Source organism: Dermochelys coriacea, chromosome 2 (genome assembly GCF_009764565.3).
Source record: "Dermochelys coriacea isolate rDerCor1 chromosome 2, rDerCor1.pri.v4, whole genome shotgun sequence".
In the NCBI taxonomy this organism is placed as follows: domain Eukaryota; kingdom Metazoa; phylum Chordata; order Testudines; family Dermochelyidae; genus Dermochelys; species Dermochelys coriacea.
The window spans coordinates 266318500-266341697 of NC_050069.1; the positions used below are offsets into that span (position 1 = coordinate 266318500).

Sequence of the window (23198 nt, forward strand, 5' to 3'; positions counted from 1 at the left end):
GAAGGTCAGCAGAGTATAGCAGTGCTCCAGCCATACCCTCTCCTCTACCCTTCCCTACATATCTCCTATACCAAGGGCCACTGGGGCAGTGGGAGGGGACAGAGCATAGGAGCCAGAAAGGGACTCTCCCACCTTAGGAGAATCACCTTTTAGGGGCAATCCAGCTGTTTCCCAATCCCTTTTTGCCACTGAAATGGTGCAAGGGGGCTGGCTTGCAGCTCAGAATGTGGCCCTGTGAGCTCAGCATTTGCTCACACACAACCTTGGATGCCAGTAGCTGTGTTCAGTGAGATGGGAACTGTTGCCCAAGACATGGGGCGTTTCTCCTACCCTTTGTGGAAAGCTCTCTGGGATGTACTTCAGTGAAGCATCTCATTGGGAGCAAAGTGGCTCTGTGTGTCAAGCCACACAGTCTGGGCCCCAGAAATGGACACACACGGAATCTCTAGTCAATTTTTTAAATGATCTATTATTGTCAGAAGGGAAACTGAGGCACAGGGTGGTGAAATTACTTTCCCAAGCCTTGCAGTACATCAGTGGTAGAATCTATGGCTCAAGACAAAAGGCATGAATCCAGTACATCCTGGATCAGAAAAACCCTTGAAAGTAAGAAGCCATCCTCCTTCCCTTCAATCAGCCTGTGGTCCCATACCCATAGGGGAATTTTCCCCTGTGCTGATAACCAGCTTGTCAGCTTTACCTTTCAAACATTTGAGAACCTCTAAAAAAAACCCCATCAGACGTTCAACCACAAAGCATCAATTATGTCTAAACAAATCCCACATTGGGTGCCAAGCTACAGGCAGCCAGCTACAGCATGTGGTATTTGCAATACCGCATGAGATCGGCCTCCGCATCAGTTTCTGGGACTGGGATGGCTGGCTAGGAAATTGAACTTGACGTTTTTCCTTCAAATGAAATAAATTAAAATAAAATAAATGCTCTGAGTTCCATTATGTAGCTGCAACAGATTAAATCCCAATTTAACTCAGGGAAAAGTTTTCAAAGGCAAAGAAGGGCTGTTTTGAGGGGTTTTTTTAAAGAAAGGACATATGGTTAGATCGAGTGATTTTATTCTTTCTCATTGGGGCGCTTGTGTTGTCCTTAATGTAATAAATCTGCTTTGAATATCTGTAATCTGAACGATGTGTGATTTTCAACCCTTTGCCGAGCACCGCAGAGCCATTTGGGAATGTGTCTTAATTTCATCAAGGAGTAAATTAAAGTGCCCTTCCCCTCAGTGTATTGTGCAGCATGTCTCCATGGCAGGCATGGTAAGAACAGGGCAGACACGGCTCATGGATCAAGTGCTGTGAGATCGAGGAGGAATGTGTGTAGCTTATAAGAAAGAAAGCGTTGGTCATTGTGGGATAAACAAGCGTTGCTCACCAGGTGGGTAAGTGTCAGGAGATACACCTCATCCAAAGGGACAAACAATGGAACTAAAAAACCCCACTTACTCTTCTGAAGGAACATTTGTGTGGAAAGTCTCTGTTCCTCTCTGCAGCATCTCGGTGTGACCAAGTGTCACCAGGCCAACCATATGACCAAGTACCATCAATGATCACTTCTCCAGACGCTGCCAGGGGGCCCACCTCACCCTGCTTTACATGCTAGATGGTGACTTGCCCAAGGAAGTCAGTCTCTCTTGCACCCCTGCAGGGTCTGCCCAAATCTTGGGTCCAGCAGTACAGGGGCCAGAAGGTGCTATGCACCAGCTTACTCCATGCCCAGAACCGGGGGCGGGGGGCACTGGTGGAGCCTTGGCTCTGCCTTTTCTCCTTGCAGAGAGATGTTGTAAATTGCTTCTGACATAGACCACTACTCTCCCCACCACGTAGCAAGAGACCAATGTGCTAGACACTGTACATACACACAGCCAGGGAACTGCTGTGGAAGGATCTGGACCCAAACAAAATTAGCCATCAAAGTAAGAAAGAAAAAAGAAGAGAGGGACATTTCAATGATTGTTTGGTACATAGGCCTCGTCTACACTACAAAATTATGACAGCACAGCTATGTCAGCAAGGAGTGTGAAAAAATCACACACAGCCTAGCCAACACAGCTATGCTGGCAAAACCCCTTGTGTAGACACAACTAGGCAATACCTACAGGATGTAGGGGCTCTGTCCTGGGAAGCAGTGACTCTGAAAAAGTTTTGAAGGACATAGTGGATAATCAGCTGAACATGAGCGTCAAGTGTGACTGAAGGTGTGTCTATGCTGCTATTAGACACCCGCTGCTGGCCTGTGCCAGCTGATTCGGTATAAGGGGCTTGGCTAAGGGGCTGTTTAACTGCAGTGTAGATGTGTAGCTTAGATTGCAGCCTGAACTTTTTTGACCCTCCCACCTTGCAGGGTCCTAGAGCCAGGACTCCAGCCTGAGTTGAACATCTACATCGCAATTAAACAGCTCCCTAGTGTCAATCCTGCAACCCCGAGTCAGCTGGGTATGGGCCAGCCATGGGTTTTTAATTGCAGCATAGACATACCCACTCTGGCCAAAACAGCTAATTTAATTCTGGGATGCATAAGCAGGGGAATCTCAAGTAGGAGAAAGAAAAGGAGTACTTGTGGCACCTTAGAGACTAACAAATTTATTAGAGCATAAGCTTTCGTGAGCTACAGCTCACTTCATCGGATGCATCCTGTAGCTCACGAAAGCTTATGCTCTAATAAATTTGTTAGTCTCTAAGGTGCCACAAGTACTCCTTTTCTTTTTGCGAATACAGACTAACACGGCTGCTACTCTGAATCAAGTAGGAGAGAAGAGGTTATTTTACCTCTGTATTTGGCCCTAGTGCAACCACTGCTGGAATCCTGTGTCCAGATCTGGTGCCCATAATTCAAGAAGGAGGTTGATTAATTGGATGGAGTTCAGAGAAGAGCCACGAGAATGATTAAAAGATGAAACACATGCCTTATAATGATAGACTCAAGAAGTTCAATTTACCTTAACAAACAGAAGGATAAAGGGTGACTTGATAACAGTCTATAAATGCCTAGATGGGGAACAACTATTCAGTCTAGTGGAGAGAGGTCTAACACAATCCAATGGCTGGAAGTTGAAGCTAGACAGATTCAAACGTGAAGTAAGGTATACATTTTTATCAATGGGAGTAATTAACCATTGGAGCAATTTACCAAGAGTCAAGGATCATGCCATGAGTGCCGGGGACTTGACTAGATGACCTCTCATGATTCCTTCCAGGCCTATGATTCTATTCTATGATCCTATGGTGGATTCTCCATCATTGTCTATTTTAAAATCAAGTTTGGATGTTTTCCTAAAGGATTTACTCTAAGAATTATTTTGCGGTAATTCTACGACCTGTGTTGTACAGGTGACCAGACTAAGATGATCACAGTGCTCTCCTCTGGCCTTGGAATCTATGAATCTATGGCGGCAAAGTGCTAAAGTTGTATGGGGAGGTGGTGTAGCCATGCCAGTACGTCTGTGGGTTTACACTGCATCTTCAGCAGGCATAGCTATACCAGCAAAGGCTCCGTAGTGTAGACAAGCCCAAAGAAACATGACCACTGAAATCACTAATGCTAGTTGAAACAATTGAAACTACCTCAGTTTACACCAGCCGAGGATCTGGCTCCAGACTTGAAATTAGGGACAGCCCTATTTTGCTTAAGCCCAGAGAAAACCACCGTTGTGATGTGCCTTTTACTCACATTGGAGTTCACTCTCACTGTTAGGTTTTGTGCCCCTGCCTTTAGAGAGAACTTGCCCTGACCAGAGCATTTATCTGTTGCCGTGGAATTACCCCAGCTGGACTGCTGGCATTTTGGGGTAGAAAGCTGGGGTGATATGACAGTTTGTTCAGTACTAAGGCACTGTCTGGGAACTGGAGATACAGGGGTTCTAGTCCCCACTCTGTCCTGCTGAATGACCTTGGGAAAGTCATTAGCTCATCTGTTCCTTCCCCCAACCCTCATTGTCTGTCTTGTCTATTTATCCCATAAGGGGCAGGGATTGTCTCTTTCTATGCGTTTGTACAGGACAATTTGCACAATAGGGCCCCGATCTCAGTTGAGGCCACCAAGTGTGACCATACCGCAAATAGCAAAGCTGTTAATTAAGTATCTTCTTTGTCAAGTGAATTATAAGCTCCAGAGGCTGTGTTCATTCCGCCCACCACCACCGCCCGGAAAGAGAAGCAAATCCTCCTCACCTTCAATCTGATCGGGAGTGAATTCAAGCTGAAAGAGAGCAACAAAAAAGTCACAGTTTAGTCTCTCTGCTTATGTACCTCAGTGATTGCGATCTCTGACGTATGGTGCTGTCCACTGCTGGAGAAAAGCTACTTGGCTAGGTCGACCCCTGGTGTGATCCAGTCTGGCACTTCCAATGGGCCTATAGAAACCTTCTGTGTAGAGAGCGTCAATGTGAAATAGGGTGAGGAAAATAGGGCCCTGCCACTATCAACCCAGCACCTTTCTCTGCTCTGTTTCTGATCAAGGATTGTCTTTTTAAAAAATTGAAAATATGTCCATTTTCACTCGGATGGATGGAAATCAAAATGTGCAAATATGGCCACTTATTTAGATTACTCAATCAGCACTGAAAATCTGGCCCATAATGCCCAAAGCTAGGCGCTGACTAAATGATTTCACTAGTCACTGCTCTTTGTCTCAGTTTCCCCATCTGTAAAATGGGGATAATGACCCTGACCTCTTTTGTAAAGCACTCTGAGATCTACAGATGAAAAAGCACTAGAACGATCTAGGGATTATTCTCAAGGTAACTTTTCTTTCCAAGGACAATATTTTACACCCACTATTACTTGCGAGTGAACCTCAGTGATTGTTTTAGCATGACACTGTTATTTGGAAAGAGTCCAGCTTTCACTAGTGTTTTCTCTGCCAGCCATTGTGTTTCTGAGCCCTTTGTGTGTGTGTGTGTGTGTGTGTGTGCGTGCAGGGAGTTCTGGGCTCTCATCCTAACTTGGCTGCTGATTCATTGCATGGCCTTCTGCAAATCTCTCACACTTCTTGTTGCCTAATTCCCCCACCCCTGTAAAACAGGGATGATGACTAGAGCACTGTGTGGCACTATTTTTTTAATCCCATTCCCATCCCGCCCCACAATACCCACGCCCACTTGCACCGACATTGTTTCTTGCATTCTTTTAAACAACGCAAGCAAGGAGTCTCCAAAATGGAACCAATGTGTTTCTCTTCTACGGCAGGCTAAGGAATTCTAATGTTAATAACGAGGTTCTTAACTAACCAGGGCGGGGCTGGGTTGGAAAGAGGAAGATACTTTTTCATAGGAGGCCAATTTAGGGATTAGAAATGCTGAGGATGGGAAGAGGCCTGGAAACCCATCAAGATCTGTATCGTGGTGATGAGGTGGCATTTGTGCCCTGCACGATTTTTTTCCACTAAGTCCTTTTTAAAGCTATTAACACACATTGTGCTGGGCAGCAAAACCCACAAACGCATCGGTTTGTGCACAGAGCTATTCCATTGCATGCAAAAGCCTGCAGTGCCCAGGCCCATTTGTTTATTAGTGTCAGGTCACGCTCCCTCGTTCAGAAGTCCATGAGCTTTGGTACCATCTGCTTCTTGAAATTCTTTCTGATCCGTGAATACCTGAGGTTCTCCACTGCATAATCCACAGAGGAGAGGATGGAGAGAGAGAAATGTGTGTAGGCAGGGGAGGGGATAGATAGATAGATAGATAGATAGATAGATAGATAAAGTGTGTGTATGGGATAGATTTAGAGGTGTGTATGGGGATGGATGGATGGTGAGATAAATTAGATAGATATTCAGTCTGCTCTTAATACTAAAGATGAGTATTATTGTCTGTGCAGTGACCTCTTTAACCTTCCTACCAACCCACACCTGCCTCAATGCTCCTTTCCACCTGCTGAACCTACTCCAAACCCTCACACAAGCGTCCTGCTCTGAATTCCCCCCTTGCTGGTCAACCCACCTACTAACCCTTCCTCCCACAAGTCCTCATACCTTCCTCCCTCTTTCCCAGCCATTGAATCCTCCCACTCCCCATTTCCCCTGGAAGGCAAATGGGGACCCCTCTCTGGGTCCCAGGAGTTCCTGGGCTTGCTAAACAAATAGGGCATGGCTGGAGCAAGATATCCTGGGAATTGCTTGCCTGGGGTGGCCCAGGGAAGGCCTGTTGTTTGGATTAAGTGTCCTTCTCGATGATCACTAGTCACACCTTCTGCAGTCATTGTGGAGTGTAAATTCCACAGGGATCTCCGTGCAGCTTCGGTGACTCACAGCAGCCCATGTGGAGTGACTTGCCCCAGGCCCTGACAGAGCTAGGAACAAAACCTTGGTCTCCTAGTCCTGCACTGTAATCTGAGCCTATTCTTCCTCTCCCCGGGCGTAAGTGGGTCATCTGAGATCTGTCCCCATTAACTGGGTTTCCTGATTCTCTCTGTCCACATTACATGGTAGGTGATGTATCACCGTTGTCTGTCTTGTTATTCCAACACTTATATTCACGGTCCTGGTACAGACTAAAGCCCAGATCCTCAAAAGCCTTTGGCAGTTAGGAGCCTAAATACCTTTGAGGATCTGGGCCAAATTTCCTATGTTTGGGGCAACCACTCAGGGTCACTGTGCAGGGAAGAAGGGAGGTAGGGCCAGGTCAGGGCTTTAGCCTGCACAGGTCTGCCATGCCAGGTACCTCTCCCTTCCAAGCTGTACTCTCTGACCCTTCTCCTCCCTCAGCCTGTTGAGAAGCTAAATAGGGGAGGCTAGCTGCATGGGGAGCAGTGGCTCGCTGAAGCTCTGGCAGGGGTCTTATCATTGCTCTATGCAGGGACCAGTGCTCTCAGGCGAGGAGGAAACATGAGGCTCTACCTCTGAGAAGCTGCGGGAGGTTGTGGTGAAGGTTAGGGAGAGGAAGGAGAGCAGTGCTGCTGCCGGGGCTAGGGTCTGGCTGGTTGACTGGCCTTGCTTAGAGAAGGGCCTAAGCTACGACACGTAGCTTCAGGTCTGCTCAGGGGCAGGGTTTCATTGCAGGCCCATCTCTTGTAGGGGAAACAAGAATTCTGTCTTCTGAAAAATGTCAACATGGCCACGTTTGGTTTTGTTTCCACATCAGAACGAATCTAGCCCTAGTGAAAATGTTCATGAAACCACAATGAGAGCCCCACCCTGTGAGAGGCACTAGCCCAGCAGTGAGCACACCCTCCCTGATTCAGAGCAAGGTCTTGAACCTGGGTTAGGTTAGGAACTTCAGCTGAGCTGTGAGAACCCAGGTTCTGGGCTATTGGCTATAATGGGACAGACCAGAGATTCTACTCTGGACCTGAGGATCCTTCCAGACATTTCTGTTGACATGGATACATTTTTGTAAAAAGTTGCAATCTTGATAAATTTGACACTCTCCGATGGAATAATCGTTTCTGTAAAAAATTCCCAACCAGCTCTAATCTCCTGCTTGCAGCCACTAGAAGAGAAATCCACAAAACCTCAGGGTGTTAAGGGCTAAACCTAGCAGCCCATGGGGAACATGAGTCTTCAGTGCGCAATCTTCACTTCTCCAGGGCCACCAACCAAAGAGGAACAGGGACCACTTGTTCACACTTTAATCTCTCCTATACTATTGGTGCTTTGGTACCAGCCTGTGGCCAAACCACCCTGAGGTCTTTGGGTGACTGATGAGCAGCAACCCGCCTTGACAGGGGATGGCCATCTCCAGCCTCCTTCTTGCTAGCGTACTTTTTCAGAAAAGACTTTCTGAGGGCCTGGGGTCGCTCTTTGTTCTTTTAAACGCTAAGCCAAGTTGGCAGGGAGGCTTCAGTCTGTAAAGTGATAGCCTCTTTCTTTGATTGAGAACATGCTCCTCCTTCTTTCAATACCATGGGGAATTCTGAGGCATCAGCAGAAGACTTAGGGCCACTTTGCAGAAACTGAGACAGTTTCTGGCAATGTTTGGCACCAGAAATGTAAAACATTTTAGCCTCACTGTTCCCCTTCAGCAATATGAGCTTAGATTCTCTGACCACTTATTGAAGGCTGGCTCACCTCCTTCTCTCCCCCCGCTCCCCCCAACACACACACACACCACACCACAAACCTTACAGCAGATGTTTGTTCAGATGTTCTTAACCAGCAAAGTAATATGAAAAATTAAAAACACCCTTGGATAAATGGCAGGGGAAGTCAAATATTGTGTGTGCTGGCTGCTTAAAGGAGAAGACCATAAAGGGCTGGGCTGGGTAGATGGTGCGTTGCAGGCATTACCCTGTAGTTGGGCCTCCAAGGGTATGTCTACACAGCAACCAGACACCAGTGGCTGGCCTGCGCCAGCCGAATCAAGCTTGTGGAGCTGTTTCATTGCTGTGTAGACGTGTGGGATCAGGGCTGGAGCCCCCTCTCTAGGATTCTACGAGGTGCATGGGTCCCAGAGCCTGGAAGTCTACACAGCAATGAAACAGCCCAAGTCAGAGTCAGCTGGTGCAGGCCAGCCAGAGTTTTTTCTTTGCCATGTAGACATACCCCAAAGTGAATTCTGGCTGACTCAGAATTTCCCTAGAGTCACATAGCAGAGGTCCAGGACTAACTAGGCTATAGAGTCCAAAATATCTTCTCACCCCTAAAGACAGTTCTCTCAGACACAGCCATGTTGTTTTTCCATGGCTCCACAAAGGACTGTGGGAGTGGGTGGGTTGCATCAAGGAATCCCAGGTGGCTTTTGGGTCCCACGTGGATAAAATTGAGAACCTCTGCTCTATAGCCCAGCATTTCTGTCATGGGATGTCACAGTTACAACACTATGAACCTGCAGTAGTAACCGCACAACCCACAACAAAGCAACACAAACAGCATTGTCACAGTTTCAGGGTAACTGTATCCTTGTTCCCTCTCCATGGTCCACTCCAACAGTCTCCAGTCTGGCGTCAGGCCCCCAGACATGGTGTCTTTGGGCAGGGACCCGTGTCCTGCTTCTTTCTGACCAGGCATTTTAAGTCTTCACAGCCTCCTGCCATGTACTGTGATACCCCCAGTGAGCCAGTCTACCCTATAAGCAAGCACCTGTGCTTTGCTTTCTCTCTCAGACCAATAGTGACCACATAGCTCTTTCAAAGCAAAGTACACTTATTCTTAGGGCAAAAGCATCACAGAGAAAACATATAAAACAATAAAAGGGTTTAAATGTGCACTAAATGTACCAGGAATTGCTCATCTTTTGCAGTAGGCCAATGTCCCTTCCACCTCTTCAAGAAGAGTTGGGACCTCCCCTTGGACAGAAGGGCCTGGCCCTTCAATGAATCAAAATGAAGCTCCTGGGTCTGTTTAAACTCAACCTTTTGTACCCAAAGCCCTCTCTTTGTCTCTTGGTCTCTGGAAAAGAGATGAAACCAGGCCCTTGCCCTGCCCTGACGGTCAAGCTTTATAGACAGACTTAGGTTTTTCATTAATCACCCCGTCGTGATTCCGGGAACCCCCAAATACACATCACCTGTATTGATACCAAAGTCTATGAGTATAATACAACTAATATTGCCTGGTCCATCTCAATATAATGGCTTTTTGAGATTTTCATGCTTTCAATGTCAAATACAACAAGGTCTCCAAAGATACTGACTGTGCTTGCAATATCTGTCACAATCATAGAATCAAAGGATTGGAAGGAATCTTGAGAAGTCATCTAGTCCAGGCCCCTGCACTCAGGGCAGGACTAAGTATTATCTAGACATACCCTTACAGGTTTCCTGGCACACATTGATGCCTCACCACCACCATCATGGCCCTACCAGTCTGACTTCCTGATGCTGCAATTAAGGCCTCCTGATATCGTGACACAAATGTCCCAACAGTGCAACCTACACTGGAATGGTGCAACGTGCCCCTGAGGATCCAGGCTCTTTGTAGGTTGAATCAGTGCCTTTGCACTTGGCAGTATTAAAATTCCAGCAGGGTAAATCATAGCTAGCCAGCTAGAAATGTCACACTGCCTGCCGTGCTGTGTAACCGCGTCCCTGAATAACTAGGGTCACTCTGGTTCTTCCAAAGAATCGCTGCGATAAAGAATTGGCACTAGAAAGAGCTCTGGTTTTGTTTCAGAGTTGGCAGTCAACCGGCATGCCTTTCTTGAAATAATCATCCTGGAATTCAGCCATGGTCTTTAATGGTCCAAACTGATCCCCTGAGCAAATCATCACATCAATGGATCTGCCCCGGGGCACAATTGGACCCATTACTGTAATTTATTATTGTCCTACAGAGGACACTCTTCATTGCAAACTGACAAATATTGTGTTCTGACAAGTTTCAGAGTAGCAGCTGTGTTAGTCTGTATTCGCAAAAGAAAAGGAGTACTTGTGGCACCTTAGAGACTAACAAATTTACTTGAGCATAAGATTTCGTGAGCTACAGCTCACTTCATAGGATGCATCCGATGAAGTGAGTTGTAGCTCACGAAAGCTTACGCTCAAATAAATTTGTTAGTCTCTAAGGTGCCACAAGTACTCCTTTTCTATTGTGTTCTGAGTTTTCTTTGTAATCCCAACTGTTCCAGACACTTAGTCTGGATCGAGGAGTTTACTAAAACAATGGGAAGCTCAGACGAAGTTTGCTGGTTGGTATTGTTGGAAATGTCAAAATTGTGATGCCCTTTTCCAGCAATATTTCAAATTATAAAAAGGGAGGAGGATCAAAAATTCTGCTGAACTAGACGTGGGTCACAGCTGCAGAGCTGAACCCAGATCCAAACCTTTCCACAGCTCAGGGGTGCTTGGATCCAGGTATTTGGTTCAGCGCATTAGAGCATCCATGTTTGAAGGTAGGAGCCAGATGGGTGTGTTCAAACTTTGGCAGTGTTAATGAGGTGTAGACCATGACTGTGTGGTCCAGGCTGGGAATTAGGGGGCTGTTTAGTTAATCTGGGAGTTAGAAGCCAGAGAGAACTATGCAGTTTGTCTAGGTCCAACAGCCTCATAAAGAATGCCCATTGCATTCATACAGCTGAGTCTATCCCTTTTCTACTTCAAAGGACGCAAATCATTCAGATGGATTGTGGGGCGTGTGGGATTAGGGCTGGAGCCACTCTCTTGCCAAGTTTGGACCCTAAACCAAGTGAATATTCTGCAATTTTTGCCTGTATTTTTCTTTCAGTTTGGGCTCAAACCTGTGATTCAAAATGAAACTCAGGCTGAGGAAGTGTCCACATCCAGACAGATCCAAGCCCCAAAATTCCAGCTGATGGGAAAATGAGACTTTCACCCACCCCTAGCCGTAAACCCTGAAGGGGTTTGCAACTCAAGTCTGTTTCCTTAGCAATGTTTTTTCCCCACATCCATCATACATGTGCAACTTTACTATTGTAAGGTCGCTTCTAAGCACAGTTGTGTCTTTATAGGGTTCTCTCTATAGGGCATGGATCAGCGTTCACTTTGCACTCCCCATCAGTCCCTGGCCAGGGGAAGCTAATGATCCAACCAGTGGACCAAATTCGGTGATGAATCCTGGTCACGTGCCACCTGAGGCATGTTGCGCAGATGCTAAGAAGGAGGGTTCTCTCTAGACATTGTTTTGTTATGGCAGGGTTGCACACAGGCACTGTTTTGTTCCCAAAGGGTCAGTAATAAGCACTGCTTTGGTGTCCTAGGGCCGGTCATAGGCATGGCTCTGTTATGATAGCGTTGCCTGTGAGTGTCTGATGGATGGTGGCATTAATATGTGACTATTCGGACGTGCTCATGCACGTCCGTGCTTGCAGGCTCAGCTGGCTGTCTCAGGGGAGAGATCAAGGACTGAACGCCATCGTCACATCCGGGCGCCATCCCTCCCTACATAAGTGGGGTGATATGGGGGAGAGCTCGCCCATGCTGCACCTGCTTTAGGGCTGGAGAGAGGCCTTCAATCTCCAAGGAGGTCATGCCGCCATCTCCCTCCAGCTCTGTATTTATGTGCCATTAGCTCCTTGCCCAAAGAGCAGCCAGCTCCAAGGGGTGGGAGACATAAAGGGCCATATCCTCAGCGGGTGTAAATCAGCACAGCTCCATTGAAATCAATGGATGATATCCACAGTTGGTGTAAATCAGCACAGCTCCACTGAAATCAATAGGCCATATCCTCAGTTTGTGTAAATCAGTACAGCACCATTGAAATCAATGGGCCAGAGCTTCAGCTGGTGTAAATCAGCACATCTGCATTGAGATCAATGGACTGTATGATCTGCTAGTGTAAATCAGTGTAGCTTCATTAGACTCAATAGGCTGGGTTCTCAGCTGGTGTAAATCCACTAAAGTTAATGGGCCAAATCTGCAGATGGTGAAAATGGGTGTAGTTCCCTTGAAGTCAGTAGCTCCTGGACATGGACAGATTTTGTGAATTCAAGAGCTAGATGCTGATTTTCACCAGCCGAGGCGCTGGTCCTGAGTGTAGAGAGATGCCACAAGTGAATGCATCTGAATCTTCCTCGAGCACTATTATTAGCAGTGATAACACCCATCTCCCTGTACGTGACCATTCAATACATGATTCTAGGAAGCAGCCATCTCATCCAGGAGAACTTGGCTCCTGGATGACCACATACCCTTGACATAACTTAACGCTTTCAGTTTAAATTTAGTTCCTCTGATGCCCCCCTGCTCCCTTACCACTCCTTGTGATTTGGAGTACAGGCCAGACAGAGAGAGCACGGAACAATGCCTTATAAGATGTCTGCCTACAGCGGGAGATGAAATTACACTCAGGAAGGGATTTTGCTCAGGAACAATTCTAGCACGGGCTTGTGGTTGCATTGTCCCTCTGGCCATATCGCTTCCCTTTCCTTTCCCAGGTTTCTTTCCAAGCCTTGAAACTTGCCAGCTTAAAAAAAAAGATAGGATTGCTGAGTGTGCTGCCTGGCTCTAGCCCAGACTTGTAGCACGACCTTGGGCATGTTTCTTGACTTCGCTTGGCCTCCAATCCGGGCCTGTCGGATAGGAGTAATACCTCTCCTTCGAGTGTTCATTTCCCTGCCATTGCAGGGTCCTCATGCATGGGTGCAGCTTGGCCCCTCCTGTTCTCTGCCTGTGTCACATAATAATCTAGTCTCCTGTGGGTCTCATTTCCATTGCTGGGTTTTGTGTGCAGGGGCCAGGCGGTGTTGATGGCCCATGACATAAAGGGCATCTGACTCGATGGTCTGGTGGGCCCTTCTGGACTTAAACTCAATGGCTATGACATAGTGCTAACCATAGGAGGAGGCAATGGGCCCAGTGACTAGACACTGACCTGGGATACCAGAGATCTGGGTTCTGCTGCTGGGTGACCTTAGGCAAGTCCCATCCCATTCCCCCGTGACTCAGTTTCCCCATCTGTAAAACAGGGTAATGCTACTGAGAGCTTTGAGATCTACTGATGAAAAGCCGGCATTGGTACTATCCCCATTTTACACATGGGGAACTGAAGCAGAGAGAGGCTAAGTGACTTGACCAAGGTCATACAGAAAGTCTGTGGCAGAGTCAGGACTTGAACTCACATCTCGGCCTACTGTCCCAACTGACAGCCATTCTTTCTCCATATACTAATACCTCCATTGTCTGGCTGGTCTACTTAGATTGTAAACTCTTGGGGTCAGGGGCTGTCTCTTACTGAGGGCTCAGTTGTGAACCCAACTAAACACCTGCACCGGGAAATCAAAGGGCATAAGAAAGGAGCCCTTTTAAGCCCATGTTTATCTACCTGCATTGCCACAGCCTGGAGGGAGGGAGTGGGTGGACCCTAGGCTCTGACCCCCTAATGCGGCGTCAGTAAGCTATGCCAAGAAAGGAACTGGTATATGGTACTCTCCGAGTCACATTTCAGTCCCTTTAGGTTTTACTGGTTTATGGGTGAAATAAATACTCCATGCCTACTTGCATAATGACAGGTTTCAGAGTAGCAGCCATGTTAGTCTGTATTTGCAAAAAGAAAAGGAGGACTTGTGGCACCTTAGAGACTAACAAATTTATTTGAGCTCAAATAAATTTTTTAGTCTCTAAGGTGCCACAAGTACTCCTTTTCTCCATGCCTACAGTTTGGCTTTTGAGTCACTTGGGAAAAGTTTAGCACTTTGGCTCCAGCATCCTGCATGTATTTAGTTGTGCATTTTACTTAAATTTAATAGAACAGTTATTGCACATTAAACAAATAGTGATTAAAACCACATTTATTGAGGTTTAGCAGCTATGTGAGAAATGCAGATCTTATTACAGAGTTGCTTGGTCTCCAGAGTGTGCTTTTAATAGCTCCCTGCTCATCAGCACATTGTGGCCGAGTTTTAAAAAGAATCGATATGGGAGGGCCAAGATCTGGGAGGGCTAGTGGATAGGGCACCGGACTGGGAATCAGGAGACCTTGGTAAAATTCACAGGTCAGGTAAAAATTGCCTGTGTGACCTGAGGTAAGATGCTTAAGTTCCTCTGTTCCTCCATTCCTTATCTGCGAAATGGGGGTAAAACTTCCCTACACTTGTAATGATTATGAAGTTCTCCGATGAAGTGAGCTGTAGCTCACGAAAGCTTATGCTCTAATAAATTTGTTAGTCTCTAAGGTGCCACAAGTACTCCTTTTCTTTTTGTGAATACAGACTAACACGGCTGCTACTCTGAAACCTCAGATACTACAGTGATGAGGTGAGATAAATATGCAATTAGAGAGAAAATAAGATACTTTGTTGGTGTAAATCAGGGAAGCTTCACTACCAAGGTTTACTAGCTGAAGTACAGTGCTAGTCCCCAGTCTTCTGACCGGTACCAATAACATTTGTAACTATGCAGACTACGGTAACAAAGATAATACTAAACAACCCTTATGCTGCAAAGCACCATCAACTTGCCCGTGAGGGTCAGGAAGGTATTTTACTCTATTCCCCAAGCCCCAAGTACATTGATGACTACAGCCAACAGGCTGTATTCTCAGCTAGTGTAAATCAGGGTAGCTCCATTGAAATTAATGGCCATATCCTCAGCTAGTGTAAACCAATGTAGCGCCATTGAAATCAGTAGGCAGGATTATCAGATAGTAAAGCTTCTCTGAAGATAATCAGTTTCCCATGGACTTCAATAAGAGCTGGATTGAGCCATGGATTCACACCAGGTCCTTTGCAGGAGCAGATTCTGAGCATTATTAGACACGGGTTATCATTAGATTAATTACACCAGTGTCTTTGTCCAGACACGCTCTATCCCTGCGTTCCTGCTTTACTGAACATTCCTGTTAGGGTTAGACCCTTAAAAGCCACAGACCTCACCTGGCTGACACCACCTTGGCAATGCAGGGGTAGCAATCTCAGCACATCCGGATTGAGCTCAGACAATGACTTTAAAGCAACCCCCCTCCCCAAAAAAGATTTACAAACATGGGGCATCTATAATGCTGATACTTAGAGCTGTGCTAAACTATGGTACCAAACTGAGATGCCAGGTGAGACTCTAAATTCAAGCCAGAAACTATGATGATGAGAATCATATAAGTATATGAGAGAGAGAGAGAGAGAGAGAGAGAGAGATGGGTACCTATGGAGATGATAGATAATTAGTTGGATAGATGGACATGTATGTATGGGGATAGATGGATGGACAGGTATGCTTAGGGATAGATAGATAGATAGATAGATAGATAGATAGATAGATAGATGGTTTTGGCTGGTTTTGTGGTAGTTTGTGCCAGGAGTTGCGCAATGCCAAGTTCAGTTTTAAGCAACCCAGGGTCTACTTTTGAAGACCCCCCAGCTTGAGTTTTGAATGTGCTCTGAGTTTCCTGTGGTTCCATAACCTGGACTGAATTAGTGTAAACGGTGAAACACATGTGATACTTGAAGGGGTCCCACAGTTGCTCTAATCTCCTGAGTCCAATACAGTTCCTTAACCACAAACCCTTTCTTCCTCTTGACTTTCTGATCCTTCGATCTGCCTTTGTGTATCTAACCTGGCAGCTCTCCTGTCCCTATTTCCCCATCACTATCTTTCAAAACCAGTCCCTTCCGGGAATACCTCTCAACATTGGGCCTGTTTGTGCTCCAAGAGCTGGAGCAAGTTATGGTGACTCAAGCCCCATTTCTACTTACAAGGAAAGGGCTTGATCCTGCACCCTTTCCTTACATGACCAACCCCCAAGGAACTGTCAGGTCCAGGCCAGTACTACTGCATACACTTGTTTCCTAGAGTCCAAATACCACCCGCCGCACCAGATAGTGACATACTCCTGCAGAGTTAGTTGCCAGATTCAAGTCAACCCAAGCCAGCTGCTCAGAAAGGAGAGAGGGGGGAAAAAGTGCTTTCTCCGATGATTAAAAGCCTGCCCAGCAGTGCCCAGCCTGACGGAGGACGGTCTATACCTCTGGCTTTACAGACGCTGTGAAAAATAAAGGTGCAAACAAAAGAGCAAAGCTGTCTTTAGAACTGTCCTCTGACTTTCTGGTGTTTCAATTATCTTTGCTGCTGGGATCCATCCACAAGCGCCAGAGTAAATTACTAATAGGGTATTCTAAGCATGGCATGGGCTGTATTGCCTACATAAAACAGACCCAGTCTTGGCTGCAGGCTCCTGAATGCTAAGGGAAAACTGGCTGAAGGTAATTGAAGACAGCAGCCCTTTGCAAAAGAGGAGTCTTGTGAGAGGAAACAGAGATTGTGTTGACAGGCCAAATCTGGATTTCTCTTGCTGAGATGCCCCCTCCCTGGGTGTACGCGCTGTGTGTAACATCACACTTTCCTGCCTCCTGTTACAGAAAGGGGACACAGCCGGGGGCGGGGGCGGGGGAAGAAAGACCCTTCCATTTATAGAAGACAAGAGCAGAGGGGAGGCAGGCCTCAGCTGTGGTGTATGCCAAGGGTGGCTGCTGGACCCTGATGAACACTGCCCAAGCCAAAGCCCATTGAAATCAAAGGGAAAACTTCAGTGAACTTCAGATCAGGTGCTTTGCCCAGGCCAAAACGTCAATAAAGACTGCTACTCACAGACTGTGACTCAGATTTCTTTTTGCTCAAACTCTCGGGGGGAAAAAAATCACTTACAGGCAGAGGAAATAAAATTTCAGGTGACCACTGAAACTTACAAGTGTGTGAGCAGAGGGGGCCGTAAGAGAAATTGTTCTGCAAGTATAAATCCACTGGACAGCATTGGGCACCAGTAATAATCATGGGGGTGATGATTAAAATATATTTTCTAAGAAAGAAAGAGAGAAAGGCCAGACTGTAGCTAACCTCTGGAGACTATAAGAAGTTTCCACCTCCTTCTTGGGCCAGATCAAGCCAGAACCCCAATGAGATTCATGTCTTCTGGCATCCTGAAAGATGCCATGTGCCCCAAGGTGGGTGAGGCGATGGCTCTACCTTTTGCCTAGCCAGAAGCATAATCTCTACCTCTTCAAGGATGACTGTGCCAGTGCCCATGTATGCTGCATGGCATATCCAAGGCAAATCCCTTCTGAGTCAGGATTTTGGTTGCTACACTCCTCCTGACATTACACAGAGCACCATATAGCCCGTGCAATGGGACTGGGGGAGCAGAGAGGGTGTCTAACTCATGCACTGTTATAACATCCTGGAAAAAGTGACACAAATTTGACCAATTTTCCAAGTGAGGAAATACACAGAGATTGGGTCGCTTCCTTTTTTTCTTTCCCTCCTGGCCCACAAACTCTTTAAAGAGATGTGTAGGATTCTTCCAGGAGGGAGGAACATGGTTTATGTTCGAGGCCCTGGCTCAGCAAAGTATTGAAGTGCGTGCCCAATTCCAAGCACATGAGTTGTCCCATTGAGCAAGATTGCTCAAGTGATTCTGGGTGCCCCTCTTGAGATGCCAGAAAGGGCCCTGATTCTCAGAACATGCTGATCAATCACCCTCTGAACCTCACCCTCTGCTGAGGTTCTGGCCCACCATTTGGTAATGATTTAAAGTTATCAGTTGATGGCTGTTGAGTGACTGATATGAGCAGAGCTGGTGGGTCTCAAGCCATCTCTTGTGGATTCATGTCCCATAAGCAACCTTCTCACCTGGCCCTAACTGCTCTCGTCCAAGGAGGGTTCAGCACAGATGCCAAAGAATGACAGCAGATGGAGAATGTATGCAGTGTAGTCGTAGCCATGTTGGGCCTATAAATGAATAAAATTCAGTTCTCCTCTCACTTTAGGGTGGACCACGTGGATCAGGGTTAAGGCATGGGTAATGGACAGCGTGGAAGAAGCCAGCAATTTTGCTGCCCATGCTGCTCTGTGGAGACAGGGCTCCGGATCCCAGGACTGCCAATCTGCCAGCTACTGAGACTTCAGGAATACGACTGTGCCAGGACGTTCCAATCTTACTTCCAACAAGTGGCTTTTTTTCTGGCAACAGAAGCCCCCTTTGCATTTTCGTATGCAATCAGTCCATTACCCTTTTCAAATGAGCCCCATTCCTTAGCCCCATACATCTGTCACTGGCCATTTACAATTATAACTGTGGCAGACTTTCATGTGCCAACATACAAAACACAGACCTACCCTCACAGGTTGAAATCCTCTCACGTCCCCTACGCACACACAAACCCCACGCCCCTCCCGCTTCTTGTCCATCTGAGTCTGCCTCTCCTCCGCTACCCTGCCAGGGCACAGCACGGAGTCTCTGAATGCTCTCCGTGCCTGTGAACTGTACCCATGCCTCTGAGAATGGGTAGGGAACTCATCTTCCCTGTCGCCCACTGCAGTACCTGCTTCACTCCCTCATGGCTGCAGCAGTCCCGGAGCCTTAAAATCCTTCCTTTCCTGCCAAAAGAGGAAGGGAGCTTTGTAACCAGAAACTCAAGATTATACCAAGGTGTGCAACTTGCAGGGCAGGAAAGGTGGGATTTCAAGGTTCTAGGACAGTAGGCACCCAATGAAAATAAACCATGCCCATCCCGTCTCCAAGACACGTACATTCGTGAATATTGTTACGATGGGCAGGTGGAATGGAGACATCTGCCCAAGCTTCTGGAATGGTGACCATTAGCCCAGCCCTTCTAGCTCCCTGCATAGACCTAGTTGGTATTGGTCCTGCTTTGAGCAGGGAGTTGGACTAGATGACCTCCTGAGGTCTCTTCCAACCCTAATATTCTATGATTCTCTGACCTACTCTTGGTCTTTGGACTACGAACCCCCTGGACTCTCCACAGGCACCACTCTGGAGCCAAATACTGCCTCAATTTATGCCCTGTGCAATCCATGGGAGCAGAATTCAGGACAAAATTTGGCACCCTGCAACATTATAAGCACGCTACAGGGAGTGAAGGCAGTTTGCGCTGTGTGTATAAAGAACCCAATGTTCTGGCTCCAGAACATCTGAAGGACAATTCATCCCTCGGGGAGGGAGGCTTGGGTGCAGATTTATCAATGCCAAGAGTCTGTGCAGAAAGTTCACGATATTGGTCACAATGAGACAAAATCCAGGGAAGGTCTTATGTTTTTCATGGGCCCAGTCCACTGCCCACCGAAGTAAACAGAAACCTTTCCACTGACTTCAATGTGCTTTGGATCCCATTCGATGTCCTTTACAGAACCAAAGTGTCAGACCCAATCCTGTGCTCCCATCCACCACTGCAGCTCCTGAATCACTCCTTTGAATTAAATGGAGTTACTCCAGATTTACACTAATGGAACAGAGACAAGAATATAGGGCCTGATCCTGAACCCATTAAAGTCAATGGCAAAAGTCCCATTCATTTCCGGAGTGCAAGATCAGACTTTTAATCCATTATTTATTAAGATAGAAGCTAGAGGTAGAAAAGACCATTTATGTCTGGCCCCAAGAATCAGAGTAGCTACACTCCCTGTGTGCATTTACTAATGTTTAGCCAGTCTTGTTTTAAATGCGTCAAGTAATGGCTTTCAGTCGATTCCCATGGAGACCATCCCATAGACTGATAGATGTCACCCCTGGGAAATTTTTACACTTCCCCACCAAAAAAATGGCCCTTTTTCCTTTTATGAAAAATGTTGCATTTGAAAATTCTGGTCGAGGAGGATGGAAAATCATTCCGCTGGTGAAAAGGTGCAGCGTATTTATTTTAAAATGAAAAATCTGCTCACTTGGAAAACTAGTGGCGTGAAACTGTGTTCAGACATTTTGAAAAGCTGGTGAATTTAAAAGATATAGATATATTTTTGACCTGCTCTAGAATGTACTGATGCCCATCTCTCTAGCCGACTAATATGGCTCTCATTACTATAGAATGTGAGCGCCTTGCAGCCTTTAATGTATTGATGCTCAGAACGCACCATGAGATAGGGTGGTGCTGTTATCCCCATTGTACAGATGGAGAACTGAGGCACAAAGAGGCTAAGTGACTTGTTCAAGGTCCCACAGGAAATTTGTGGCAGAGCATGGACTGGAACCTACCCCTCCCAAGTCTTAGACTAGACCCATAACCACCATAATTAGAGTCCTTTTATGCCTGTTTGTCCTCTCTCTTACTAGGATGCTATAGTTCTCCTCTTCCTGGTCCGCCGTTTGCAGACCGTTACGTCTGGGGCCCTTGCTATGTGAAAGAAACCAGAGGAGGTCCCAGCCCAGCTCTTTCTTTCTCAGAAACCCTCAGCTGGAATGTGGGGTCACAATCTCTCCAGGGGAGCAAAGCACCCGCCATGTTCTGCTACTCTGTCTGTGGGCCAAGTTGCTCTGAGCTGAACGAGCACCCCACGTTGGCAGCAGCATGATGCATTCACGTCCTCTGGCGTTCCCCGGTTCCTTTATTTGCTTTGACTTTTTAACTAGCAGGAAAGGCTGCTGGAGGTATTGCTCCCCTCCCCTCCACATCTGATAGTTAATCAATGTCTCTTCAGAGAAGCCGGGCCAGCTTCTCAGGTGGTGTAAATCAGGATGGCTCCATTGACCAATCAAACTATGCCAACATGCAACAGCTGAGAGTCTGGCCCCATGGACTTTGTACATCAGCTGAGGATCTGACTCAAGGGAGTGACACCAATTTGCACTGCTGGGAGGCTGTTCCACCGCAGGTTTTTTGGCCCCCTCTCCCTGGAATTACCCATTTTCTCACTGATGCCTTAAAATCTTCTGCTCGTCCTAAATGCAGAGAGCCCTCGGGACACTTCCCAAGCAACAAGTTGGATCATTATTAAAGCAATGGGCCAGATCCTCAGCTGTTGCACCTTGGCATCGTTTTAAATCAGTCAGTGGAAATATTCTGATTTACACCACCTGAGGATCTGGCTCAGGTACCCACAGGAGTTCGCTGCATGAATTGCCACGGTGGGTCCTTCATTTCCTAGCTCAAAAGCAAACCCTTTGCAGACAGACCTGCTACTGCCTGTTGGCCTCCATCTGTTGCGTAGCCTTTAATGCACCAACAGTGTGAGAAAGTGCTTCCTAAAGACATCTATCGGGCTTCTGGATTTCAATCCAGTCCAGAAAGAGCGAAGGGTAAATGTAGCTGCCCCACCTTCAAATCTTTATTTCTTTCATTAATTTTGTATGAACCAACGGGGCAAACCCTCCAGTAATTCATCTCTGACATTGACATTTGGATGCATTCTTGCTCTTTCTCAGTCCGGGCCAGATCCTCAGCTGATGTACACAGCCACAGCTGAAGTCAATGCGGCGACACCGATTTACACCAACTGAACATCTGGCCCTCTCTGTGGCTATATAGTAAAGGAAATATACACAAACACAAACACGACTTAACCAAATACTCAAGGGATCAACAGGATCAGCTGTGTAACAGAGCGGATCTAAGAAAGGTAGAACAGAATGAGGCTCATTGCACTTGGCTATCCTTTGGGGCAGTCCCTTAAGGCAGCAGGACGCTCAGTATGCATGGACTTTCGCCCGGGTTTCTCTCTGCATACCTAGCATACATGCACACTGAGGCTTCATATGCCACTGTGTTGTGCTGCTCTTAGAAACTGTGGGGTGGATTTGTTCACTTGCTTTAAGGCAAACAAGTATTTCTTATTGGCGCTGCAAACCTTGCAGCATTAGATTTCCCATCCCCGTGTGGAAAGGCGGAAGGGGATGGATTTGCCTCTAACCGGAGGCAAGAGGATCGAACGTATCCCTTGTCAAATGGAATTCAGCCCTCAGCTTTTCTCTTGGGAAAAGAGAAGCCCTGGGAGTTAGATTATGTTGCTCAACTGCAGATTTGATTCCAAGAGCTGGCCCTAGGGCACAGTCCCCCTGCTGCCCACCTTCCGCAGCAGGACCTGGCCAAGTGACAAAGGGTAACTCCAGATAGGCTCGGCCCTAACCTCATAATGCACAGAAGGCAGCAGTCCTGCTCCAAACAGCCCTGGCCACACCTCCTGCACTAGGTCGAAAAGATACCTACTTTGATGTTAGCTGGGTCAAACAGGACTTCCTTGGGGGGCTCCGGCTGTGGTGGTGGTGCTGGCTTAGGTGCTGCCTTCGGTTCCTCTTTCTTTGGTTCGGGCTTCTTTGGGTCAGGCTTCTTGGGGGGCATGCTGCTTTTTCGACTGTTTTACAAAGAGGGAAAAAAGAGAGACGGAGAGGGAGAGAGAGAGAGAGTAGGGGTGGCTGCTCAAGGATAAAGCAGAGCACAAGTCACTCCTCCAGCGGAGGTCTTTATCCCTGCCGGTCCCTTAATGTCACACATTGTGTCATTCACCCAGCCCATCACATGCCAGGGCCCACAATAGGGGCACTGCTATAAAAGGACAAGACATTTACCCTGCTATTTTAGAGCAGTCGGTTATGGCATTGTTATGAATTAGCACTGAAATGGAAAGAGAGTTTGGGGATTTTAGGCATGAGGTTGGAGCTTGATCAAATTTTTCTGGGGTGTGTGTGTGGGGGGGGGGGAATGGATTACACTGCAGGTTCCCATCTCTTTGTTCTGTGTCCAGTCGACTCTGCCAGGTACCTTTAAAGCTCACCTGTTTCTGAGTGACCAGCTCTGCTAGAAGTGATGGAGCTCTGTGCCTTTTCTGTACAGTATTTAGTTGATTGTCCGTCTAAGCCCTGGTCTACACTGGGCAGGGGGGATCAATCTAAGTTACGCAACTTCAGCTACGTGAATAACGTAGCCGAAGTTGACGTACTTAGATCGACTTACCAGGGAGTCTTCTCCGCAGTGAGTCGACTGCTGCCACTGACCCGTTGACTCTGCCTGCACCTCTCGTGGCGGTGGAGTACAGGTGTCGACGGGAGAGCGCTCGGGGGCTGATAGACGCGATAAATCAACCCCTGCTGGATCAATCGCTGCCCACTGATCCGGTGGGTAGTGTCGACATACCCTT

The 23198-nt window shown here is 47.0% G+C and overlaps 1 protein-coding gene across 1 annotated transcript in view; it reads right to left on the reverse strand.

Moving 5' to 3' along the window:
• Positions 1-22551, reverse strand: part of MYL3 (myosin light chain 3) — a 40375-nt gene extending 17824 nt beyond the window's left edge. Inside the window, exons 1-2 of the mRNA XM_038390791.2 lie at positions 22271-22551; positions 4185-4212 (exon numbers count right to left, since the gene is read on the reverse strand). Coding sequence (XP_038246719.1) covers positions 4185-4212; positions 22271-22402 — 160 coding nt within the window. The 5' untranslated portion in view covers positions 22403-22551. The remainder of the gene's footprint in view (positions 1-4184; positions 4213-22270) is intronic.
• Between the last annotated feature and the right edge of the window lie 647 nt (positions 22552-23198).